A 20,194-nucleotide genomic window follows, 5' to 3' on the forward strand; every position below is an offset into this window, starting at 1 on the left:
GGTTCACCTCTCAAGCTTAGAGAAGGGGGATATTGGTTTTAGTGTTCGTATGTAGCCTATGCAGAATCTTTTCTATTTGAAATTTGTGTGTGTACATATATATGCATGCTGGTGTGTGTGCGCGTGTGCTGATGCATGTGAAGGCCAGAGGGGAGCTTTAGGCTCCTCAGTATTTTATACCTTGCCTTTTGAGACTGCATTTCTCACTGGCCTGGAGCTCATTGAGCAGTTTAGGGTGACTGCCTAGCAGGCCCAGGGTTCTGCCTGTCTCTGCTCCCACAGAGCCGAGATCGCAAGCACACGCCACCACATCTTGCTCTCTGCACGTGAGTTCTGGGGATTGAACTCAAGTCCTCATGCTTTTAACGCAAGCGCACTACCAACAGAGGTGTCTCTTCAGTCCAGAAGGGAAATCTGCAAAGAGAGGCCACAGTGGACCTCTTTTGAGCCACCTTTTGTCTCACAGATAGGACAACCCAGCCTAAGGCTTCTCAGTGGAGACTGAGCACGCGATTGATGCGTGCTGAGAATGGGTGATTTAATGCTTGAGGTTAGCCTTGGTGCTCGCCCAGACGGTCTAAGGACCTTTTGGATTCTAGTGAGATTACACTGACTAGAAAGCAAGATGACAGAAAAAGTTTGGGTGAAGGGAGGAGACTCTTTTATAAAAAGGACCCAATGTCATTTTATTTGAACGTTTATTTATTTTTTTTTTCAAAGAAATCCATGCAGAGAAAGAGAGAAGAGGGAAACATGACAACCATGTTCTAGCAGTCAAATGTAAGAAAATAATTTGGCACAACTTGAAGGTTTTTTTTTCTTTTCAAAAAGACAATCTATCCTACCACTAAAATTTACCTTCCTCATAAAGATGCCATTTGATTTTTGAAAACATAACACACGGTCAATCTCCTACTTAATGGCGGGAGGAGGCACAGAAGACAAAAAAAAAAATAGAAAAAAAAAAGAAGGTGGCTCCCTTTATATAGGAGGACCACAGGGTGCTGCTGCAGGGCAGCACAGGCACTGGGCAACTGGCAAGTCAGTGCACCAGGAAAAAAAACGATGCCGCGTAAACGGCCACGCTGATCAGAATTTTCAGTGGGGACAGCATATTCCCCACGCTGTGAGAGGTGATAATCTCGTTGTCCTTCTGATCTACATGGTCCTTGTTCCCTGGAGTATCGTCCACATCCAGATCATACGCCAGCTCTGTCAAAAGACAAGGAGAATTTGAATTGCAGGATTACAAATGCCACCAGGTCTACACCATTCCCAGCCACGCCCCGCCCCGCCCGCCCCGCCCCTGTCTGGACTCGTGAGAAGTTCCCACCGGGATTTTTCTTTGGTTTGGGAAGGGAGAGCTTCCAGAGGCAGGAAGGAGAAGGTGCTGTTTGGAGGGTGTGGCCTGCAAGGAGGTGCCAGACGTGTCCTTCAGCAGAGAGTGCAGCAGAGGGGCGTGAGTCAGTCAGCCCTTCCCCCTGGGCTTTGGCTCCACCAACACAGCAGGGTGTTTGCTGGCCCTTTGCAACATCCCCCAGGCTGATCTGTACCGTTGAATTGAAGGTCATTTTCATCAGAACTTACATCAACATGTGCTGTGTGGGTGAACATCTCTGTCCTTGTGTGTTAGCGAAGGGAAGGGGGAGAGGCTGGGGATGTAATGTTCTTTCCCTTAGCTCCATATAGCCTACTGATGCTCTTAGCCCAGGAAATTTGGTGAGTTAGTGTTGAAGGACAGGGTAAATTGCTGTTGAAAGTTGTTTTATTTTCCCTAATATTTTCTCTTTTATACAGTTTCCTCTCCCATAAAAGCAATAAAACCTCACCGAAAAGTCACATGCATTGAGCAAGCATGTCCATCCAACCTTTGGATGCTGTGACACAATACTGTCACCTACAAAGTTCACACTTGAGACCCTCAATCAAGTTACCCCCTTCCAAAAAAAGCCACCCCAAACTCTTCAAATGTTTTAAATAAGTTTATGATTTTGTGTCGGGCTGCATTGATCTTCAGGTATATGAGGCTTCTGGCTGGACGTGCCTGAAAACATCAGATAAAATTTGATGCCAAGTGAATTAAGGTTTAGGAGATGCTAATGGAGACGAGTTTCCCATTCTTTGCCTGTTATGTATAAGACAGGTACATGATTCTGGAAAGAAACAGGATGCCTTTGATTTGGCCTAAACGTCCTCTATGAGGCAAAGCTAAAGAGACAGAGGTTTCTATGTGAAGTTCAAGATCACCAGCCCAAGGTTTCTTGCACGTTAGCGTCTTCAGATCCAGTCCACTCCCTCATTTTCCTTGACTCTGTGGCTAATATTTCTATTTCAGTATTTTCTGAAGGTGATGGGAGCGACTCACCCACCAGCCAACTGTCCCATAGCCAGGGGCCACAAAGATCCCTTTTGGGGCACTGAGAGGCTCAGAGGAAATGGCTGGGATTCTACTGAATGAAGGCAAGGAGAGGAAGGAAGAGCTCCCATTACAGGCCATGAAAAACCTCAGTAAGTCCCAGGAAGCAAGTGTGTGGACTCAACTGGCCCCAAATATACGCAGAACTGGGTCCAAGACCAGGGTAGCTCTGGGGCAGGCATGGGTTAGTACAGGAAGCAAAATCAAGGAGATCAAAGCCAGTGGCTCTGATTTCACAGGCTGTGACCCCACTTTCCGAAAAGGCTATTGCAATGTATACCAGGGATGATGGGAGAGCCAGTTTTGATGTGTCTAATCTGAAGAAACAAGACATTTTACCTCAAGGTTTCTTTAATTTGCATATATTTGCTCATCAGTGTAGATCAAGTTTTTCTGTGCTTTGGCTTACTAATTATATTTCTCGATGGGCAATAATAGTTTATATTTGCTGTCTTTTAGTGTGATAGCTATTGATATTTTTCCTATTAATTTGAATGATATGTACTATATCAAACCACCAGCTTATATTAACCAAAACAAAGTAGTTTTGATTTTGTAATTTATTATAGTTCTCTGCCATTGCATCTGAAGAAGAAGATGACCTAGCTTTAAATATGTATAAATCTGATTCTACCCAACTCCTGGAAAACTGAAGCAAGTTTCTTTTGCTTGAGTGCTGATGGTAATTCCAATCTTGTTTTTTGGGGGGAACTCTGTCACTCAGGGAAAGTGATTTAGCAGGCTGTCATCCAGATCCCCCTCAGTACATCCATACAGAGAAAATAAAAGGGGGGGGTCAAAGAGCAACACTCTACTTGAAGACCAGACCTCTTTTTCTGAAAGGTGAACCATGTGGGGTGCACAAGGTGGCTGGAGTCAGCTGTCACTTGGCAAGGCTAGCACAGGCTTAGGTCATGATCGCCTTTCACTGAAGCAGAGAGCACATATGACTGATCTCTTGAAAGCCAAGCCTGGAGTCCCACGGCAGCTTCTCCACTTAAGCGAGAGGGGTATTTTTAGGGTTGACCCGAATGAGAGGGCTCTTAGCATTGCTTTCACATTCTTCTCTGGATGATGCTCTTGCCCAACATTAAGATGAAACAATATCTATTAATGTTCCCACTTTGCTCCTCCTCTATTAGTTTAGCTCTTCAAATAATCCGCTAACACTAAACAGTCTTGATGGTTGGAGCCACTACAGCAGGTGCGGCACTTCGGCCCAATCCAGTAGTTTTGAGTCCCTTTCATGCAAGTTTTACTTTACACTTATTTTTTAGTTAGTGCGTGTGATGTGTGTGAGTGGAGACGCATAGAGGGAAGTCAGCAAGCAACTCTCAGGAGTAGCTTCTTTTGTTCATTTGGGTTCTGAGGATGGAACTCAATCTTAGGCAGCAAGCATGTTCTCAGCCTGCTAATCATTTTCCTTGGATCTTATACTTGGAAATGGTAACAATGACCTCTATTTAAGTTACCGAATGCTCATGCTTACCAAACAATGTGCTATATTATTTACATATACTATCTCATTGACTTTAACTTTCCCCACAACCTTTTAAAGTAGGTATTGAAACTCCCATTTTACAAGCGAGGAAACTCAAGTTCAGAGTAGTGCTTTTGGCCTATATTTCCTCTGTTGGTAACCAATAGCTGTAGTATCTGAATCCATGCTCTGACCAGGAACCTCTTATGAAGCCATGGTGCTGCTTCTTTAAAAGGTTTTGTGTGTGTGTTTGTGTGTGTGTGTGATGGAGAGGGAGAGAGAGAGGCAGGGAGAGAGGGAGAGAGAGAGAGGGGACTTCTTTTTGTAATAGCCTTGGCTGTCCTACAACTTGCTTTGTAGACCAGGTTGGCCTCAGACTCACAGAGATTCACCTGCCTCTGCCTCCCGGTTTTAAAAAATAATTTATTTTCATTTTATGTGCATTGGTGTTTTGCCTGCACGTATGTCTGTGTGAGGGTGTCAGATCTTGGAGTTTCCGACAGTGACAGTTGTTAGATGTCATGTGGGGGCTGGGAACTGAACCCCGCTCCTCCAGAAGAGCAGTCAGTGCACTCTTAACTGCTGAGCCATCTCTCCAGACGCATCATACTCCTTCTTGAACAATTCTGCATAACGGACACGCTACAGGGCTGAGTAGTACTAGATTCCCATTACAAAAACCCAAACCTCAATTACTGAATGTATATTATAAAAGGGAACTTCTAAAGCATGGAAAAAAAAACCATTGTTTCTACCTCAAGTTCGCACATACTCGATTAAGAAACCTTGGTATGCTTTGTAGCATAGTGCAGATTTCTTGATTTGGGGATCTGACATGGAGATTATCAGTTTTGTTTCCCAAGAAATGATTAATGACAGTTAAGGCGATTAGATCCCAGGCACAAATCTAGGCCACCAAATGGCCTCTCAGTATCTTCTTATCTAAGTTATGGCTAGCGACTGCCTGAGGCTCTCCATTCAGAAGTCTATCACTCAGTCCCTCAGTCCCCTGCCTGTTAAGTTACTGTCCGGAAGCCTAGCAAAGCCACACTCTAGGCCAGGGCCAACACAATGAGGATTAGTGCTAAGGAGGGAGCCAAGAACAATGAGAGAGTATTGTGGGAGACAGGGATAATAGGATTTTGGTTAAAGATAAATTGGGACATTTCTAGATGGAGAAAATAGAATCCAGTTTCATCCAGCCAACAAGGCTAGGCTATGCGTGATGTCCCAAGGAGTAAGCAGAATTCTGAGAAAAGATTTAGCTACTCCTTCAAGGAAGCCCAAACCAAGACATCTAAGTAGACAAACCTAGTAGACATCACTCTGGAAACAGAGCTCATACAAAGGGATTGGCAAATTACCAAGGGGACAGATAAAAGCCTCAAACACAAGTATCTGGGATGATTCCTCAAGCCAGTTTGGCTATCTACATCAAGAAGCAGGATGACGACTCCAGTAGGGTTCACTGAAGTGGTTTTTCTAGATGGGTCACTTTAAGAAAAATGACCAAGAACTGAGGCAGTGGATTTTCAATAGGAGCGAGGGGCTGCTATGGTGTAAGGGGATGTAGCAGTGGTGAACCATAAGGCAAGAAGGACAAATTGGGGCCAAAGTATGCGGGCTAGGAATGTTAAAAGCGTTGTGAAGGCAGCAGGGAAGACTGCCTGAGGGTTTCTAAGAAAGGACGCTACACAATCTGATCTCGGTTTTATCAGTGTGAAACACAGCCCTAAGCCAGATAGACACAGACATCTTGTCCTGAGGAAGCAAAAAGCCTGTGGGAACAGAAGCTGGGGATCTGTGAGTAGCACATACGGGGAAAAAAACCTAAAAAAAAAAAAAAACTAAATCTATACCAAATTAAATAAGTCGTTTTTTGCTATTAACTAGATATATAACACCACAAATGATTTTATTTGAAATCACTCATATTTTTTAATGATTTCCAGACTACATTATCATCATGTTACTGTTACGTGTATATTTTGAAAGGGACATAAATTGCTTCTATCTTGGAGGGATTCTTCTGTGAGAACCTTTTGGGCCAGCAAGGAGATTTTTTTTTTTCCCAAGCTACGGCAAAAAGTCTGTTTCTATTTGTAATCAGTTTAACTATGCCCAGGGGGTAGACCCAACTATCTGTACTAATTACACATCAGCCCCGACTCTCATTTCGCCTTCGTGGCCTTTGTGCTGTAGATTAGATGATCCATTTAAAATAACAGTCAGTCATTAGAGACAGCCTGTTGTTTGTGTTGGAAAGCTCCTCTGCACTGGGCAAAGCTCTAAGAGGAGAGCCCTCCATTCCTGGTTATTAAAAAATCTCCTCCTGGGATCCCCAAGGAGTCTTTAGCATCCCCAGGGGCCTGGAACTGGAGATTCAAGGCCTGGCTTGGTCCCAGCCTTCCTCCTTCACCTCTGACAAGTCATTTCCTTCTGCGCTTCAGTTGCCCATCTGGCAAATCAGGGTGCTGAACTGATGACCCCCACACTTCCTTTGAGTTTTATTTCGCTCTAAGACTCTTGGGACCGGGAAAAGGGGCATAGTCTGCTGCAGGCTGTAGCCCTCCCTTTCCTCACAATAGCTAAGGTGGTCTTTTCCAACAGATCCTCCCCATGCTGCAGGGCCAATCAGTGCTTTCCCTTGGGATATTTCTCTAGCAGTCATCGGCTACTGAATTCTCTTGTTTCTTGACTTCCTATCTTGGGTGAGAGACCCTGGCAATAAACAAATCCATGGTGCACTGCCTTGGTTTTGTTTCTAACCCATGGTGGTGGTTCTAACCCTCACCAGAGCCACTGCCCATAAGGCTTTGGGAGAAAAGTTGCCAGATCTGAGGGAGGGTCCTCCAAGCGGGCCTGCGCAGGCCACGAAGGAGGAGGATTCGGCAGCCAGTGAGATCATCTTGGGTCTTTTTTGTAGCCTCTGAGGACCTGAGTATATCACAACAAGCTCATCCTCTGAGTAAACGGGTATCGAGAAGTTGCTGTAGGAGCTTCGCTTTCTTTTTTATGGCATACGGCCACTCTGATTGCCCTCAAAACGGCATGGGGGGAGGCTACAGCTAAGCTGTACAATGCTCCATTGTCACAGTGCTCGCCTCAAATGTCCAAGGCCTTGGGTTCAATCTTCAGCACTGTATAAACTGGGCACAGTGGCCAATAATGCAGGTCATATCAGCACTGGGGAGGTGGAAGCAGGAAGATCAGAAGTTCAAGGTGATCCTTGGCGGAAGAGGCTGTCTTAAAATTAAAAATGGCAAGGAAGAGGATGCTACTGCTAAGCCAAGCATGGGGGTTTCTTCCTTGCCAAGCCTGTTCCAGCAGATGGCTTCAATCTGGCCCTAATATAGCAACAGAACAACACTGCCATCCATCCCCGTGTTTTCCATTTACTGCGTACAGTTAAGACTTGAGTATGTGAAACCTCAGGACATTGCCTGGCATACCCCAGAGGATAAAACTGGGGGCAATCTCCAAGGAAACGGCACTCATTGCAACACTGCTCAATTTGCTGCCCATTCACATGGACATCCTGGGGCTCTGCCATTGGTTTCTGATTCCCAAACAGATCTTGGTTGCCTTGTCTTCGGAACCACAACAAAAGCCCCCTTCCTGCCACAGTAACCCCACCTCTTTTATGAGTACTTGGACTTGAAAGCTGAAGCAAGCGAAGTCAGGCTCTCTGGAGGTCTGCGTTTTCTTTTTCATAGTTCAGATGTGGGCACACAGGCATACTTCTGGCCTTAGGGTTTTAATTCTTCTAATGGGACCCCTTCGAGAATAGACACATTTCACAGTATGTCTTATTGACAAATAAATGAGTTCTTTATTTTGCCCGCTTGATAACGGATAGTAAAATCCAGGAACAGGGCTAGGCAGTCAAATCGCCACTTCATTTTTTTTTCTAATTCCAGCCTGCAACATCCTCAGTTACAACTAAGGATTATTTCTATTAAAAGAATAGTGTTGAAAGAACACAGTCAATGGTCCCCATTCGGGAAGAACAATCTGTCTCATAATGGGCCCGTTTTCCAAGCTGGGAAAGAATATCTGTAGGTTACACTGCACTGGACTATGGGCATAGAAACCATGGCATACTTCCCAGGGATGCAGTAAAGCAAAAGTACACTGCTTTATGGAAAAGCATTCAAGGCTGGGGCTGCAGAGATGGCTCAGTGGTTAGGAGTGCTTGTTGCTATTTCAGAGGACCTGGGTTTGGTAACCAGCACACACATGGCCGCTTATAACACTCTCTAACTCTAGTTCCAGGGTGACACTGATGCCCTCTTAAGGCCTCTTTGGGCTTCTGTATGCACACTGTGCACCTACATACATCGAGGCACACACACACATGCACACACGCGCACACACACACACTAAATACATTAATAAATCTGAAAAATATTTTAAAAAGCATGTGAGTCTGTATGATCGAGTAAGAGTACAGTGCAAACTCAGTGAAAACTTCATAAGACATTTCTGACTGGGCTAGCCCTTCACACTGGGTTCCATATGCTCAGGGTCAGAGATTTGATGGCGCGCTTTTATGCACATAGAGTGGAAAGGTCTTCGAAGAACTGTTGGGCAACTCGGATCACCTGCTACCATATGTGACATTCTGACCCTCAATTTCCAATTGGTGACTCAATACATGCTCTTCTATGGTGACTTCCTTGTCAGGAAAGAAGGCTATTGGCCCTCAGCTATGGCTCAGGCTGCTTAGCTTTCCAATATAAAATTGTTCCCAGGGGTCTGAAAGACTAACTGTGCTATACGGTTGTTTGGCAGTTAAGAATCAATGAAGAAATCACTTCATCTTTTAGAAAATAGCAAATGGTCTGATTAAGTAATCTTAATCATAGCCTGGGCCACTATTGTACTTACTTGGGTGTGTCATGAGTCATCTCATAGTCCTAAAATGAGAATAGGTCTGCCCTGGAAACTTGGGTGTAAGAGTGGGTGCTAGCCGTCCCCCAGTACGCTCTGAATTACTAGCACCGCCATCTTTAGGAGTGGTACTACACTCGGGTCAGTGCATGTTCTTTTCTGGAGGCGGCCTAAAGCGCTAGAAGAATCAGCTCATCATAGTCTTTTTCTGCACAGGAAAACTTCCCTTAGTCTCACAGGAAATGGCGGGGCTGAGGGACAGCGAAGGGAGGCTTTTCAGATTCATCGTTCCTGTATCACCACTGCTGCTATTGCTATCACTGTCTCAGGAGACTGTCAGCAAGGGTTTTATTGATTTTTATTTTATGACTATGTGTGTGCCTGCTTGTCTGTATGTTCACCACGTATAACAATAAGACTAGAGAGATGGCTCAGTGGATAAGAGCACATGTTGCTCTTCCAGTGAACGGGAGTTGGATTCCCAGCACCTATATAAGGTGGCTCACAACCACTTGTAACTCCAGCTCAAGGGGGATTTGACTCCTATGGCCCCTATGGGCACCCCACGGCAAATCCTGTGGATCTGGATGGCCAGAGAGCGCTCATTCTCACACAGGGATCTCTGTCCCCTCTGTCTGGATGCTGGTCCTTTCTCCTCTGTTTCAGTCCAGGCCACTGACCTAGTCCTCAACAACCCAGTTCTATACTGTACCTGCTTCTCTCCAAAGCCCCGTGGGGTTTTTTTTTGAGGGGGGGGATGTCCAGAAAAGAATGTTCTATTTTGTGGCAGCTAGAAATCAGACATCATTCGATTCCTAAAAGCACACGTGGGAGCATATTCTCCTGCCTTTGATGGCTCACTACTGCATATGGGCGAGAGTCCTCGGTCCTTAGCAGCGGCTCTGCCTCATGCTTCCCTGCTTCCTCACTAGAAAACTGCTTGTGTATTTTTCCAGGCATCATATACGGTAGTCCTAGCAGTGTTGAAAATGCCAAGGACTTGAGGTTTTTGTCAAGCTCTTTCCTTAGAGATGTCTGTATGTTCTCTTGCTCCTCCTCTCTCCCCGGCTCTCGATGTTTTATTTTTCTTTCCACTCCATCTCTTCTACCCACAAATATATCTTCCAAGTTTCAACGTATACACAGCACATCTTTCAGGAAGCCTACTCCTCTCGCCTTGGCCCATATCAATAGCTTTGCATTTCCAGTATAGCACAAACTTCAGTTTGCATCATAACAGAGTTAGTCATTCCCAGGGTCTCCTCCTCAACTAGACTGACTTTGGGGAAGTAAGAAATAATTTTTACTGTGCTCCATAGCTCCCACGCAGGATTTGGTTAAGACAGAACTCATGCACATGCTTGTTGCCTGAATGAGCGGATGCCCAAATGGACACCTAGTCCCAGCCTATAGAGAGTATGAGATGAGGGGCAATCTCCTTGCAAGATGCCCATCCTCAGGGGACCGATACTTCTGATTTCATCAGGGGAGTTACCACTGACCCATGCAGAAGACAACACAAATGCAGGGTCAACGGTGGGGAGCTCAGGAAGCAAAGGCAAGGTTCAAAGCCGGGCCTTTCGATTCCTTGGCACTGCTAAGCAGTATCCCGTTTTCAAGATGCACAGCAACGGTTTACTGTACTCAGTGTAGATGGAATCCACAAAGATTATTTTTGTACTTGCTTTTGTTGCCTGGAACTTGATGCCTTGCTATGCAGGCAGCTGACACATGCCAACATTGTGCGTGACAGGCAGAGCAGGAAGCAGGTTTTCTAGCGAGTGGGTTCCACTCATTGCTTACTTGTGACCTTGATGACTGTGTCCCCATACCTTTGGCCTCTGTCCCTGCCTCATGATCTCTGCACCCCTAGGCCATACCCCATCCTTTCTTTCACCACTGATTCCCAAGAGTAGGAGCTGCTGTGATTGAAGTCTCAATGCCTGTCTCTGGAACATCAAAGTATAGCCTTGCTAATGATGTCCACCACCTAGCTGTGATCAGACAAAGCCACAGGACTTCAATCCTCTCGGTAACACCTGCCAGCACCCCTTTCTCACTGCAGAGGTCCACGGGATGAGTGCCAGTAAAATACAATCGCAGGCTGGCACAAACATGCATACAATACCTTAACCTGGAAGTTCTGTGTTTTCATCCCCATCCCACTGTTCCGTTTCTCAGTTCACTCCTTTTTCTTTTTCCATTGCTGTCTAAAGTAACTTTCCTGTATCCAATTATTTTTTTTCTCACTGGTCTAATCATAGCATTCTCGACCAAATATTTCTCTCCTGTTTCCACAGCGTTCTTTTCCATATCCTTAGGCAAAGGCAAGGTCGATTTTTATTTTGAGAATGTTTTGGTTTTGAGACAGTATAGTGCAGGGCCAGCTCCGAGCTGGCTCTGATTCACCTGCCTCGCTCCTCTGACTGCTGGGGCTGTAAGTGAGAACTGTCACACCCAGGTGTGGCTTTTTGAGAAACTGCAGTCATCCTCTGTCTCCCCTCACCCCTTTGAGCACTGAGGCGCTTTTGTGCAAGAGGCGATAGAACAATCTACTCAAGCCTTGTTTACGATGAATCTCCCAGAAGAATAATTTGTGATTCCCAGGTGGTAGACACCCTGCTCAGTGCAATGGCCCAAGGGTAGCGACCCCTCAGCACATGGGAAGCAGAGAAGAGGCGTTAGCTGGAGCAAAGTCCTCCGAGGACCACGCTTAGAACCTAAGCTGGAAGGACCCAATGGAGAGGCAGGTAAACTGAGGCGAGAAAGCCAGATGGTCTGCACACAAATAGCTCTGTGGGCTTCAGAACAAAGTCGGCGAGAGCAAAATGTGGCTGGGAAAGGTATGAGTGATGGTCACTTGAGAGACAATTTCAGTTATTGCATGGCCAATAAAGAGTCCCCATTAAAACAGAAAAAAAACCCAGAGGCCATGAATTTGCAAAAAAGCAAGAAAGGATGTATGGGAGGCCTTGGAGAGAGGATAGGAAAAGGGGCAAAATAATGTAATTATAATCTCAAAAATTCAGTCATCAATAACGAAACCAGGTAAAAGCTGTGTCTTTGTAGCTGCTTTTCAAGAATTCAGGACTATGTGTCAAAAATAAGTAGAAATACATGCAGCAGTCAACCCGTAACTATCCATAAGAGGATGGGACATAGGATGCTAATATTCATGGCTTGGGGAAAACCAAATCAACACACAAACTTGGTATTGCTATAGGAACGGGAGAGCAATCAAAGCATGGCACCAGGAACCTCATAGGCCCTATGGCTTTCTTTTACGGCGCTTTCCCCACACTAAGAAGAGATCATACTGGAAAATTGCCCCTTGGAAAGATGGCTTTTCTCAAACTAAAGTTCAACGTATTCTTTCTCTTTCAGTTTATATTATTAATAATCTGAAGGTAAACGTTTCCCATCATGAAATCCACCCATTTCGAGTCAATTTCAAGTGTTCAGCGGGTTTTAGTGAACTTACTGAGGTGTGCCACTGTCACCGGAGTGCGACTGTAGAACACCTTCATCTGTCCAGTAAATCCCTCATACCAGTTACAGTTAATCCTTCGATGGCGTCTCTTGAATTTTTCATCTTGAGCCCTTTGCAGCATTCAATACTGTTGGCCATTGCCTGTTTTGAAACTTGGCATGGGCCCTGCTTCCTGACACCGCTGCTGTCCTGCTCCTCTCCTACCCGTCCGATCATTCTGATTCCCCTGCAGGACTTACCCCCCCACATACACACTGTTCTTAAAGATGGGTCTTCCCTTCCTCCGCCCTTCACTGTTGCCACTCCGTACATCTTCCTCGATATGTTCACTGGTGCTCCCCCCGCCTCCCCCAGTTATCTCTAACAGAGGACTTCCACATCTGGATTTACCTCAGACATCTTTCTGGACATTTTTAAGATCACTGGCTGTTCCCAGCTGCATGGCTGGCAGGCAGTCAGACTTAGCATATCTCAAGTGGAATGAGGTATTTCCCTCCCTTACTGCTGTCCTCCTCTTCCCCTCCCCCCCTCAGTCATCACCAGGTAGCCCAAGTCAGAAACCTTCCAGTCTCCGCTTCATCTTCCCCACTGAATTAATCCCCTCTTCCTCTAAGTACTGTTTCTTCGCTCGATATTTGAAGAATCCTTTTCCTTTCGATTGCCATTGTTTGCTTCTGGGCTATTGTAGCAGCACATTTTATCTCTCTCCAAAGCACTGGATTGCTACCTACCCAGCTACCCAACATGTACAAATACCTGTGGTGGGCGATTGATCCTTTAGGATGTATGTCTAGAAAGACTATCTAGACTATCTAGCTGGTCCCAGCCAGATTCCAGGGACTCTCCTGTCTCCACCTCCCATCTCTGCAGAGTAACACTGAGATGCAGATCCACACTACCCAGTCTGGTTTCACGTGGGTTCTCAGGACATGGGTCTTCATGCTTGGGCAATATGCACATTCCCCATTGAGCCAGCTTCTAAGCCTCTCTTTTATTTTTTAAAAATACCTCCACATGGGATTTCCATGAGTACATTCTTGAAATTAAAGATTCAAACAATACCAACTATACACAGTCTAGACACACATGCACACATACACACACACTCCATCTCACCATTTCCTCTGACAACTTCCCAGTGATGATTACTGGTAAGTGTGTTTTATATGCATCCATGGACTCAGATTCTACCATCTTGTAAATCTGTGTGTTAATATTTGTAGAATGACCTCATTCTTTTGAACCATTGCAAGGAATTCCATAGAGAGAACATAATAATGAGCTATTTCCCATGGCTAGGCGTTTAGGTTCTTTCTGACTTCTCCTATATAAAAGCAGCTTCAGTAACTATGCTTTGATATACGCCTTTGGCATGTGATGTATGTCTGTGAGATCTGTTTTACCATGGCATATAGGAATGACAGCCAAATATGGTCAAGTTGCAGGACAACAGAGCAGAAGGCAGGACAGACTGGTTGGAAAATAGAATTATGCAAGAAGAGGAGTTAATGTCTTTCTAAAAAAGACAATTATAGAATATGATATCAAGGTAATATTAAAATGTTAAGGAATTGGGACGAAAATCATCTTATAATAAGTACCATAATTCAATAGATATTTTTAAATACCAGAGTCAGACGTAGCGGTGTACATCACTGTATTTTCTGTTACGTGGCAGGCTCAGACATGAATGAAGGTTGTAACTTTGATACTAGCCTGGGTAATACAGTAAGACTTTCCTCCCTCTCAAAGAACCAAACCAAACCAAACCAAATAAACAAAGACACCTCTTAATCATTCATTTAAAAGCTGCAATTTCAAGATACAAAATAAATCTGGCTGTGCAGAATTGCTGTGGAAGATAAACAGGGAGTCACAATCACCTATTACCGAATATGGCTAGACAACAGAATGTTTTCATTAGCACACTGGCATGACTCTAGCTATATAAATTGTTGGTGGATCAAATCTCAGTGTGTAAACTACCTTCATGGCTATTGCTTGGACCCATGTCCAATATCTCTTTTATCTTCTCAATTTTAAGATGTTAGAAATACTTTGTAGAGAAGACGATTCAAAGCATTAACAAGGTAGAAAATGGGTCTTCTGAGGAAGTGCTATAAAGAAAATATATTTTCTGGGCAGTGGTGGTGTGTGCCTTTAATCCCAGCACTTAGGAGAGACAGAGGCAGGCAGATTTCTGTGAGTTCGCGGCCATTCTGGTTTACAAAGCGAGTTTCAGGACAGTTAGGGCTGTTACACAGAGAAACCCTGTCTCAAAATACCACCCGCTCCCCCAAAACAAAGGAAAGAAAGAAAATATATTTGTCTGGTGACCTTTGATTTACTTCCAAAAGTGGCGACATTGTGATCTAGAGACCTTCAGGGAGTTTTGGTGGTGAGGGCTTAATGCTGGTACTTAGTTTGTTGCTCAGCCTGAAAACCCACAACTGCACAAATAGCAAACAACATGTAAGGAGAAAATCAAAATGAGCACGCTGTAATTAAGTATGCAATGCCACCAGGAAAAGCAATTTACCAAAGGGATTACCGTGATTAAAGATGCAGGCCCCTTAAATAAAGATTGTTCTCTTCAATTGATTTGTCCCAATCGCTTCTCTTTATGCCACGTAGAATTCCAGTTGGCTAACAATTTCTAGTTGTCGTTTGCATTTCTCCACAAGAGATTAGAGGAAGGAAATCGAACCTCTGTCCTCACTATAACTTCCTCACAAATGCAAGAAGTCTTGACAGAGGGCTAGAGAGACAGATTACAGTGTAGGTCACCCCGGGGAGAAATATGAAGCACCCCCCCTCCCCTGACTAACAACAAGGTAAGTAATCCTCAAGTCTTTTTTCCTTACTATTAAGGCTAAGACCAAGGTGAAATGGCCTCCTTTTTATTTTGCTTTTTTTTTTTTGGTTTCCTCTTTCTCATGCCCAGTCAGGCAGGTAGCGTAGAGGGTTCTGAGCCCTCCGACAGGTGGGCTTCACCTGTCACTCTTTCTCTGTCTGCCTTCTTTACCTCATGGCCTTTTCTCTTTCCTCTCATAGCTCTGTTCCCTAAAACCGTTTCCAACCCTGGCCATGTCTTTTTGTGCAGGGAGAATCGTGGCAAACATGTATGGCGTATAGATGTGACGATGTGATTTCTGCTACAGTACCCGAGTCCACATACACACATGTTTACGTGTGTGAACATTAGCCATCTCTTGAAGTGGATGGGGGTGTAGCAGCCATAGATGAACAGGCGAGTGTATGATAAACATGTTTAATTAATTTGTTAAACATTTCTTGAGTGGTAAGAACGTTTCTCGATGTACTAGGAACCGGACAACCAGGCCCTGAGGACACTGGTAAGCTATGGTGTCTACCCTCAAGGAGCTCTCAACCCAGCAAGAGGCGACGGTGTGTATGATTCATTTTTGGCACTAGCGCCTTGAGCCAGGGTCCCTGGATATGTAGCCCAGGCTGTCCTTGAGCAGGTGTGAGGTGAGGCAGTGGTGAGCAGGAGCCAGGCCCTTGTCATTAGCTGGGCATTGTGCCAGGTGCTACAGCAGAAGAAAACTCAGGCTTGGCCTTCTGGAATTCTCTATCTTGTGAGGCAGATGACTGGAGTCCCCAAATAACTTGTCCTCTAAATTCGAGTGTGCTAAGTGCCACAAGAGAGGCATGCGCAGAGAGCCCTGGGAGCCTGAGCAAGAGCAGAGTTTGCAGACGGTCTAAGAAGAAAAACCCGGCGAAACCTGAGCAACGGTCCATACTGCTCTGCTTGTAAGTAAATTATCTTACTTCCCAAATGACAATGACATAAGAGCTGGAAATATGTGTAAACCTGAACAGGCATATGGTTCCTTTATTTTGGCACCAGTGCTTTGAGACAGGGTCTCTGGATATGATCCTTCTGCCTCAACTTCCCCAGTGTTGGGATTAACAACTGTTCACCGCTACACTCAGCAAGATGCTGCTTATATGGGCTAACTATAAATATTTCTTGAGGAACATTCTGGAACATAAGATCTCATGCTTTCATATGCTCCTTTCCCCTCTTTTGCTATTTACCTGTTTTTCAATCTTTATTGTTTAACGAGCTGAAGCATTCAGGAGAAGCTCTCACACTTTGCTGTAGTCACTGACTGACTAAGAAGAAAGCAAAGTCAAAAATTTTGGGACTGTGCAGAAGGCCTCCGTTGCCTCTGGGCCTTGTCCTCCAAGGCTCTTGCTATCACTGTGCCTGGGGCCTCTTCCAAGGACTGCCTGGCTTGTTGGTATTTGGTATATCAGACTACAAGCCCAGAAGGGTGCAGCTGTTCTTCAGATGAAACCCTAAACCCTTTTAAATCCTCGGCCATCCCCCCCCATCCCCGCTCATAGCTTGAGACACTCTGAATATTTCCCTTTGTACATTTTGCCAGCATGATGCGAGATGCCGGTTAAGTGAAAGATTTAGGAGAATGTGTTTTAAATGTGGACTCCTTTAAAAAAGAAGTTTCCTTTCCCCTGAATTGTTTGTTTTTTTTTAATCCCATTGGCTGTCAGTTTCTTTGTACATCTTATAAAATGAAGAGCAAATATCCTATTACTAAAAAAAAAATCCAGTCACTCCACATTATAAACATACAGGAAAACATCACATTGTAGCCTATAAACATATTCATTATCTGTTAATTAAAGATAAAATGAAAAGGCAACCTAGGAAGGGTTTCTTTGCTTTTCCCAGTTATTGAAAGGAACACAATTAAGCAGCCAGACAGAAATCATCAAAGGGGTCAATGCAGTCTCATTCCCACTTAGCGAAAGAAAAGTGAAGACTGGCTGCCTTTGCTGAGGAAAGCAAGGCATGAAGTGCTTGCCGAGGAGCTTCCGACTGAGGGGTCCTTCTGCCAGTTACAGTCCCCCCTCGATCACATGCTTTAAGATGCCAGCTCACCTCAGCAGAGGAACACACCGGGGACGGGATGGTACTGTAGTGATGGGCTGCTTTCAACCAAAAGCCCGGTGAAGAGAGACTATCAGCTTGAGTTACTGAAATTAGCAAGGCTAATGCAATGTCACTATTCAGAACCGTGCCAATTTGGAATTTCTTAATGGCCTCAGGAGAGGGAGTCTTTATACATCCTACAATCTCTCTTCATTCTTACCTAAATTCCTTCTCCTGGATCTTGTGAATGGCCTGTTTTGTAGCCAACACAAACTTTGTCCCTGGAAAATAATGGAAGGAACTCCGAATGAAAAGAGATTAGCTGTTCCTCGCTCCTGTTATTTGAAAGCAGAAATACCTTTGGCTTCTACTGATTGATAGACAAAGCTTGAAATGCAAAGCATGCTCAAGTCTAGATTCAGCATGAAAAGGACCTTAAAATATGCCCCAGTGCAAGTAATGGACTTATTAAAGGGAAGAAAAGAGGCACTTTCACACACTCCCAGGCTCTTTAGCCCTGTCATATCAGTAATCTTGCTTAAGAATTTCATCCTATTTACCTTGTGTCTCCCTTTAAATATCCTCAGGACTCATAGGGCTTCCAATATTGAGGCTCTTAAGACATTAATTTCTTTATGTTAATTATGAGTGATAAAACTTGGAACACTTGCAACGGGTTCAATAGGAATTAAAAGCAGCTCTGTAGTTTTCATTGAACACCTGCTAACTTATCAGGACAGATGTTAGGAACCAAGCTTCCAGTATCGTCTTTGGGCCATTTCTGGGACGGTGCCAGAAGAATTGCATTTTTCCCCCCTGGAGGACATTAGTTTTCTATTTGATGACAAAAGCATGAACTGCGCCATTTGGGCGATTATGAAAATATTTATTAAATCAAAATAACATGAAAGGTTTTCAAGCCAAAGTGCAAGAAGCACCCAGTTCTAAAACGTGTGTATGCGGACACATACAGGCCTTCTGTTCTAACTTTAGAGGAATAAAAAGATGGAAAATTGTGCCTTCAAAATGTTTGAGGAGCTTGGAATATTTATGTGGAATATAAAAGGCAGAGGTGTCACGAGTGTTTTTTCAAGCAACATTAAAGTACGGAGGGAGACTCACTCTGTTCTCTTTAGAGGTACTAAGGTCTCCTAATTTTCCTGATGATTTTTGCTAAGATTAAGAATGAAAACCTGGTTGTGGTGCTGTTTGCCTGTAACCCCAATACTTAAAAATATTAGGAGTTCAAAGTCAGCCTCAGCTACACAAGGAATTGGAAGCCAAACTAAGTCGCATTAGACGCTGTATCAAAAGCAAAGCAAAACAGTATTAGCCTTGCATACATGAAGTGGTTTCATGCAAAGGACCAAAAACAATAACAACAACAAAAAAAGAATCAATGATTGCCCACCTCTCAGTCAGTCTCCAATCTTTGACATAGTTTTATTTTGCTTTTACGGGGGTTACTTAGCGATAGGAATCACTACCACAAAACTCCTAATAGGAATCTGAGGGAACAGACCCAAGGAGAAAGATTGCGTATCTGACATCACGTGCTACCTGTGACCACACCCTTCAAAACTGGGCTTCTGTTTGCTAATTTGAAAACTAACAATACAGAGTTCCATTACAGGACTATAGCGGGAATGAAATGAGACATTTTCTGTATCCTGGCTGATGGACCAAAGAGAAGGGAGGGGTCCTGAACAGGGAGAAAGTAAAAGGCCAACTGGAATATGTTGCTTCTCAGAATAGGGCTTGGGAAAGAATTATTCAGATGTATTTAAAATGTGTTTCGGAACCAATAAGCGAAACTGGGTTTTAAGTCTACTTTTGGGACAAAGAGGCAAGCTAACCAATGTTCTGTCTCCAAGACAGAAAGAAGATTGAATTCACCTTTGTGTGTGAGCGTGCACAAGCGTGTGTGTGAGCGTGTACGAGCAATATGTACTCATGTGTGCATGTTGACTAGAGGTCAATGCTGAATATCTTCTAACACTCTCTATCTTCTACTCTCTTTTCTTTTCTTCTTTTGAGACAGGGTCTCATGATGTAGCCCTGGCTGGCCTGGAACCAGCTCTGTAGACCAGGCTGGCCTTGAACTCTGAGAGATTTCCCTGCCTCCTTAGTGCTGGAATTAAAGATGTGTGTCACCACGCCTAGCTTCCATCTTATTTTGAGACAGTCTGTCACTGAATCTGGAGCTCACTGAAACCAATATTTCTAGCCTGACTGGCAGGGCAAAACCCTGGCACCCTCTTCCCTTTGTCTCTGGGCACACATCTGATCTCCATGAATACACACTGAGGTATCTTCCCAGACCCCCACTTTTTTCTTTTCTTTTTTAAGAAAACCAATCCAACAGGCTTGTATCTACCTGGTCATATTGAATTAGAATCTAATGTAGCTGTGTTAGTATCTTAAAATGTTAAAATAATCAGAATCACAATCTGTCCAAAGGAGCCAATAAAAGAGATGATTCTAAGTAACAGCTAAATCTGAAGTCATGAAATATGGTATTTTGTTAAGTTAAAGTAACTAAAAGTGCTAAATCCTAGATTTTTATGATAGACATCAAATTATTGCTGCTTAAAGCCTTATTACTAATGGGCACGGTGACATTTTGAAGTAAGAAAGTTCAAATTCTGGCTCTTTCATTTTGAGACAGTTCAGTCTACCAGTCTCTTCATTTTCTGACAAGACTGTTCTATATTTTAATCCTCCCTCAATCCTCAGGCCCACAGTCCCAGGCATTAACAAATATTTGAGGTAATAAGGCACAGTGGGAAAGTAGTTGGGCCCTATCTAACCTTATTCACTGGGCCCTTTTTCCAACCTCAAAGCTGCATCTAGAATTAGTAGGAAGCGAATATGCTAGAAATGTTAGGATTATGACAGGTTCCAAAGTCACAATTTCAAATTGCTGCAAACCTTAAAGGGCTGTGAGGATCGAGTGTGTAATTCAGGCCCACCCTTGAGTGACTCCTCACCGTT

General features: G+C 44.1%; 1 protein-coding gene across 1 annotated transcript in view; it reads right to left on the reverse strand.

The window, feature by feature from the left end:
* Positions 1–684: 684 nt before the first annotated feature.
* Positions 685–20,194, reverse strand: part of Gpc3 (glypican 3) — a 355,431-nt gene continuing 335,921 nt past the window's right edge. The window contains exon 8 of the mRNA XM_075958125.1: positions 685–1,212. Within this exon, the coding sequence (XP_075814240.1) occupies positions 1,043–1,212 (170 nt within the window). The 3' untranslated portion in view covers positions 685–1,042. The remainder of the gene's footprint in view (positions 1,213–20,194) is intronic.

The sequence above is a fragment of the Microtus pennsylvanicus genome, chromosome X, assembly GCF_037038515.1.
Source record: "Microtus pennsylvanicus isolate mMicPen1 chromosome X, mMicPen1.hap1, whole genome shotgun sequence".
NCBI lineage: Eukaryota > Metazoa > Chordata > Mammalia > Rodentia > Cricetidae > Microtus > Microtus pennsylvanicus.